This window comes from Zerene cesonia, chromosome 5 (genome assembly GCF_012273895.1).
Source record: "Zerene cesonia ecotype Mississippi chromosome 5, Zerene_cesonia_1.1, whole genome shotgun sequence".
Classification (NCBI taxonomy): Eukaryota; Metazoa; Arthropoda; class Insecta; order Lepidoptera; family Pieridae; genus Zerene; species Zerene cesonia.
In genome coordinates, this window is record NC_052106.1 from 8,691,024 (window position 1) to 8,698,390 (window position 7,367).

At 33.9% G+C, this 7,367-nt stretch overlaps 2 protein-coding genes across 2 annotated transcripts; both read left to right on the forward strand.

Moving 5' to 3' along the window:
* Window positions 1–8: 8 nt before the first annotated feature.
* On the forward strand, window positions 9–1,301 carry LOC119840234 (catalase-like; the record flags this gene model as incomplete). The annotated part of the gene is made up of 1 exon (XM_038366749.1): window positions 9–1,301. A coding segment is annotated over one exon (1,293 nt), but the record flags the coding sequence as incomplete, so codon positions are not given.
* A 2,035-nt stretch (window positions 1,302–3,336) lies between these two features.
* On the forward strand, window positions 3,337–4,758 carry LOC119840237 (catalase-like). Its single transcript, XM_038366750.1, has one exon. It carries the CDS (start codon window positions 3,337–3,339, stop codon window positions 4,756–4,758), a length of 1,422 nt encoding a protein of 473 aa, XP_038222678.1.
* The last annotated feature ends 2,609 nt before the right edge of the window (window positions 4,759–7,367 follow it).

Consider the following 7,367-nt stretch of genomic DNA (forward strand, 5'->3'; position numbering starts at 1 on the left):
AACGCCTCGTTCATTCTAAAGGAACGGGTGCTTTCGGATACTTTGAAGTTACACATAATGTCTCGCAATACACTAAAGCTGATTTCCTAAATGAAGTCGGAAAAAGAACGCCTATTGCAGTTAGATTTTCACCAACAGTCATAGAGCGAGGGGGCAGTGATTTGTTCAGAGGCGCGCGAGGGTTTGCAGTTAAATTCTATACGAAAGAAGGAAATTTTGATGTCGCCAGCTTCACTACACCTATGTTTGCTATTAAAGACCCAATATTATTTACAACATTCGTTCATGCGCAGAGAAGAAATCCTTCGACCGGTATCCGGGATAACAATATGATTTGGGATTTTCTGACCTCATATCCAGAGAGCTTGAGCCTGTTTCTAATTACTTTAGGAGATGATGGCATACCCCAAGGCTACCGTCGCATGCGTGGATTTAGTATACACACGTATCAATTTCAAAATAAATTTGGCGAGATCTATTTTGCCAGGTTGCACATGGTCCCCGATATTGGAAAAGCGAGTATCACCACGGAAGAGGCTAGAGTGCTAGACGGCACTGATCCTGATGTTTTTACGAGAGATTTATATGAAGCTATAGCTTGCGGAAAAAAGGTCAGCTGGACTTTTAGTATACAGGTAATGAGCTTGAAGCAAGCGCTTAATTTTAGCATTGATGTCTTTGATTTGACTCTAGAAATTCCTGAAGATGAAGTCCCACTTGTTCCCGTGGGAAGACTAGTATTGAATACGAATCCAGATAATCAGTTTGCCCAGATAGAACAACTAGCGTTCTGTCCGTGTAACCTAGTGCCAGGTATTGATGGAGCACCGGACAAGGTATTTGAAGCTCGTAGCTTCGCTTACAGAGATGCCCACCTTTATCGCTTAGGAGCAAACTTTAATAAAATTAGGGTGAACTGTCCAATCTACGCACACACGTATAACAGGGACGGTCGTGCTCCTGTGGGAGATAATGAACGAGATTTACCAAACTATTATGAAAATACTTTTAACGGTCCAGTTGCGTATAATGACACTTACAGATCGAATTTGATAGAAATATTTGAAAAAGAACCAAATAACTTTTCTCAAACAGCGCGGATATATCAAAATATGTCAAAAGGCGAGAAGGACCGTTTAATCAGCAATATGATGATCAGTTTGGGACCCGCTTTACCATCTCTACATGAAAGAGCAGTAAAAATATTTAAGGTTATTGACCCAGAACTCGGATGCCGAGTGGAGCAAGCTTTAAAGGAGTATCAGAGAGAATCTGCTTGTACTCTTCCATTTATAAATTGATTCTTCGTACATTCGATTGCAAAAATATGATCATTTTCTTGTACATGTTGGTCACACGTACTAAGTAATAATAGTGTCGCTCGAATAATCATATTTTAACTTTATATGATTTTATCTATTTTAATTTTAATAAAGCTGTAGAAAACGGCCTCTTTTTTATTTACTTTTACACTCTCAAGCAGCATCATAAATATGTGTCAATAATCAATCCTATCCGTATCCGAGCTATCCGTAAATAAGAGGCGGTGTGTTTAAATGGTATTACAGATACAAGTATGCATTTTATTTTTAAATACCCAAAACATAGTGCGGAAACACAGCTGATGGCAGTTTGTTTCAAATATTAAATGTTCGTGAATGAAAGCTACGGTTGAAAGGCGCGGTTGTGCTGCTCCAACTATCTAGTTGGTTAGGATGGTGTAGGCTTAGCGGGTTGTGTGATGATGGAATAAGATTAATTAGTTCTTCAGAACTCGTGAAATTTACGGTATTTGCTTGGATGAAAACATAAAATTGTAACTTTTTACCAAATACGAGAAACGAAATCGTAGGCCCAAATTAGTCATTATAATAATATACAGAATTACTTTTTTACATGAATTTTCATATTAATTAATAAAATATCAGAAAATTACCTGTTTAAAGATACATTCATGTATTTATTCATTTAATACAGGATGATTGTGTTTTCTTTAGAACTAAAAAGTTTGGAAATGAAATCGTCAAATGGACGAAAATGTTCGTGACAAATGCTTGCACTTTTGTCGATAATTATATCCTCAATATCAAGACGACGATTTGGTAAGTTTTACCGGTCAACTAATAAATGAGTAAAATCAAATAATTATCTATAGAGGTGATTGTCCTGCAGTCTAATTTGTCGTGATTATTTTGATGATAAAAATTAAGTCTTTTAATGTATTTAAACGCAAATCCTTATTGTATTATGGAATTTTTCAACTGAAGCATCAAAAAGTAAAAAGGTTCTGAATTCGACTCAATATCCTTCATTTTTTTGCTATTATTACTCGATAACTCGACCGTCTCCTTAGTACAGTGATTATCACGTGATTGTAAAACTGAGGTGTCCTGGGTTCGACTCCCGTTGGGACGCAGCAAAAAAAAGATTCTCGAACTGGCAAGACACAGAAGACTGATCACCTTCTTGTCCATCCAGTATATCATCTGCCCCATACCCCAGCAGGGTCACGGAACTTCAATTTGACTGGATAACTCAATGGGTTTGCAACTGATTGACATGATTATTTCTGTTTGATAGAAAATTATTGTTATTTGATTCCCTTTCACATTTTTTGTGTTACTTGCTCCAGGGATGTTGGTGACGTTTTTGTAGACAATAATTTTTCTTAATACCTATCGTGAAAGTGGTGTACCATTTTAGTGGAACTAAATAAACATTCTGTACATTAAAAATAGTATCGCTATAAAAACAAAGGCATGTTATTTTTTCACACAATTTTATCGAATTTGGCAATAATGAGCGATATCATTACATTGAAACGGTTATGTTTGGTGTTGATACTTTGTGAATCTGCACACAGTCGAGATATAACGCTGGATCCAGTTCGAGATCAAATTGAATTATTTAAACAAAGGAATGAGGTGAGGGAATAAGAAGGTAAACCTATTTATACTCTAATAGTCGCAAATATCTCAAATAAAGATGCAGTATTGAAATCATTTAGTTTTACAAATATTATGATAAGTTATTGTCAAGTTAACATAAAATAAAATGGCACATTTGAAATTATCATCAACGATTTTCTTATGTACTTTTATAAATTATTTTAATGTGATTATGATTATAATTAATTCAATGAAGATTTGAAGAAGCAGGTCCATCATTCTTAGCATTGTATATTATAGCTTAAACCCTTATTAGCTTGATTAGACTTGAGTAGCTGCAGTTAGAACAATTAGAGCCTGATGACCTGAATCTTTTTTTTTTTTGAACTTTTACGAATTAATAGTATAAAGAAACTTAAGGCATTAATTCCAGAATAATACCATCTGTATGACCACAAGTAATGGTGCGCCAGTGGAGCGCCGCGACACCTCCACCTTAAACAGAAGACTCATATACAACAACTACTTCATGGACTCCTTATCCCATGTGACTCGTGAACGCATACAAGAACGTACTATTCATTCTAAAGGAGCTGGAGCATTTGGTTACTTTGAAGTGACTCACAATGTAGCACAATACACTAAGGCTGAATTTCTGAATGGAGTCGGAAAGAAAACTCCAGTTGCCGTTAGGTTTTCTCCAACAGCTATAGAACGAGGTGGCAGTGATTTATCCAGAGGCGTGCGAGGTTTCGCAGTTAAATTCTATACAAAGGAAGGAAATTTTGATGTCGTTGGCCTAAGCACTCCTATGTTTTTTCTTAAGGATCCAATACTATTTACAGCTTGCATACGTTCGCAGAGAAGAAATCCTTCGACGGCAATTCGAGACAGCAACATGCTATGGGACTTCATGACCTTACATCCAGAGAGCATGAGCGCATTACTTATTACACTAGGAGATGAAGGTATACCCAAAGGCTACCGCCATATGCATGGACACAGTATTCATACGTATCAATTTCAAAATAAAGTTGGCGAAATTTATTTTGCCAGGTTACACTTTAAGCCTGATATAGGAAAAGCAAGCATAACTACGAAAGAAGCTAGAATTTTTGACGGCACTGATCCCGATGTTTTCACTAGGGATTTATATGAAGCTATAGCTTGTGGAGAGAGGGTAAGCTGGACATTTAGTATGCAGGTAATGAGTCTGAAGCAGGCATTAAACGTAAGCATTGATGTTTTTGATTTGACTCTAGAAATTCCAGAAGATGAAGTTCCACTTGTTCCTGTGGGAAGACTAGTGCTTAACAGAAATCCGGAAAACCATTTCGCCGAAATAGAACAACTGGCGTTCTGTCCGTGTAACCTAGTGCCAGGTATTGATGGAGCACCGGACAAGGTGTTTGAAGCTCGTAGCTTCGCTTACAGAGATGCCCACCTTTATCGTTTAGGAGCAAACTTTAATAAAATTAGGGTGAACTGTCCATTCTACGCACACACGTATAACAGGGACGGTCATGCTCCTGTGGGAGATAATGAACGAGATTTGCCAAACTATTATGAAAATACTTTTAATGGTCCAGTTGCGTATAATGACATTTATAGATCGAATTTGATAGAAATATTTGAAGAAGAACCAAATAACCTTTCGCAAACAGCACGTATATATAACAATATGTTGAATGGGGAGAAAGATCGTTTAATCAGTAATATTGTTGATAGTTTAGGACCTGCTTTACCATCCCTTCATATTAAAGCTGTAAAAATATTTAAAGAAATAAACTCCGAGCTTGGTCGCAGAGTTGAACAAGCTTTGAAAGAATATAAGAGAGAGCCCGCTTGTAGCCTTCCATTTGAAAACTAAACTTTAAATGCAATCGTGATACCAAAAATACTAAGTTCTTTATGTATTTTTGTCTAAGTTAAGAAAACGCCCTTTAAAAAACTAATCAGTGGTACTTTAAATAAATTAAGAATTTGTATTATTATAGTGTGATCAAAGAAATAAATCGTTTTTTATCTTAACACACAACTCTATGATCTCTCGCAGTAAAAGACACAGCGTAAAACTTAATGTTTTATTAGTCATAACTGAATAATTAATAAGTTAAGTAAAACATTGTAATTCATACAAGTTATAAATTAAATATATATTAAATATATAAAACGATATATCCATATACCTATTTTTAAAAAGGAAGCAAACTAAATAACAATAAAAGAGATTCCCAATCAATCCGAAGCCTAGTCAGCAACAAATGCTACAAAGCCACCCCGTCACAAATTATCCGACTTTGATCTTAACACCCAAGAGATATGTATCTACTTTAATTGCATTTTATTTCGAAAATAACTGGCAATGATATCGACAAAATCATGATTTATATTTATTTCTGACATTTATACATAATACTCAGGGATATTATAATGTTGTCTCATTAAAATTTAGTCAACGTCGATCCAACTGTTCAGAAACTTCCAAAAACAAATAAAAAAAGTACCTTATTCAAAAAAATCCTTGTATTAATAATATAAAGTATAATAATTATAGCATGTAATTTCATTGAACGTTAATTTTTACACGACCTAACATAATTTATTTAAATATACACTTTATACCTGCTTTTATCAGTCTATAGATTTGCATAACTAGAACGTTATCGGTTCCTTATTGCTAATAGCAAAAACATAGAATTTTGCATGTTTGTAGAGGTAATATCCATAACATCACTTTCCCCATTCTATTCATTAATATGCACAAAGGATCTGGGTATATTTAAAAAAAAATCAACTTTTTCATATAATGTATAATATGGGTTTTTCATAAACCTAATAACTGCTATTGATATGGCGCTGTGTAAAATTTTCTGTAAGCGAGCTGAGCCTTAATTATAAAGAAAATTTTCTTAGCTTAGTCAATTATGCTAAAACATTAATTGACAATTATAATCATGATTATAGGCAATAAAATAAAATGGAAATAAGATATCGTTAAAACTGTAGCCACTTCAGTTTCTGCGAGCGCGCCTCCCTGGGACGGTCTGAGGTGTCATGTTTCAGTTCGTTAATATTTTATAACTCCATTTTCGCAAGTGTTTCCCAGACGTCTATTGGTTATTTCTTAGTTTCGAGGTGTTAATATGATGTCTTGCTTTATTATGTCACGTTTTATTTATGAAATTATTGTATGATCATGAATCATGAATCAGTCAATAAAGTTATTGGTGTAATTTACCGTAAACGAAACGTAATATTAATGTTTGAATAATCACAAGTAATTAAAGCACGTTCCTACTGTGGGTCTTCCTTGATCGTCAAAGAGCCTGTAAGCTTGCGTCAGTTGTTAGGGCTGTACAAATAGCCTTTGTAAGTATTCGAAATTATTGTCTGCAAAAGTAATTCGAAAATAAGGTCATAGTATCAATATGTATTATATTGGGTATATAAAAATGTAACTTATTATACGGTGCAATAAAACAGATATTTTATTTTTATATTTTTGTGTAGCATTATATACTTAAAGAAGAAAAAAGAAAAGAGCTTATGATCCCTTATTGTAGCTTGCAACATATTACAACTATAAAACAGCCGCTATCAAAGCAACCAAAAATGAAACTAAACTCCAAGCCATTCCCGTATTCAAAAGACGACTACGAGACCATATATAAGCATTCATGCAAATCTCGAAACAAAACAACGCAGTTGGCAACCCTAAGCATTGTAACACAATATACATGTTGGCTCATGTCCCATTATGCTGAAGTCCAGGCATTAACAGGATATTGTCGCCTGTGCAAATCTAGATTTAGCCATTGATATATCTAGCTCAGATATATCGTTTAGGTGCACTGACAAAGGAAGCTTAAGTATTTTCAAACTGTGCTTAACTAATGTATGGATTTTAAACGAATATGGCTTATTTCGTATGCAATTCTATATTTTTAATTTAGTATATAAGAGAGTGTTGGAAACATTGAGTTAAAACATTTAGCTAATCTTAGGAACGAACGAAAAAGTTATATATATTAAATTAATCTATCGAGTAATTCTATAATTTTTAGACCTACCTATTAAACAGCATATTACATTTGTAATAGTGCTCCACTATTAAAGTCAGTATGACATATATAAATAAAATAGTATCTATATTTATAAACTAATATATTTTAGAATTAAAAATCAATAAAAACTAGATATATTAGCATACTAACTAGTTCATAAACTAAAGTACAGATTTTATAGCGATATGTTTTTTAATTCATATTCATTATAAAAATAAACAATTTATTGAAACGAATTATTTTGGATACAGACAAACATAAAATGAAACCATTAAATTCGCTTTGAAATTATGAAAAAAATGTTGAAACAATATTTAAAAATAACATAATTAACATATTTTTGGGGGCCGAGTCACCTTCGTCCGTAGGAGAATACCCTAAGCATTGAAACCCTACACGTGGCCCCTGGGTG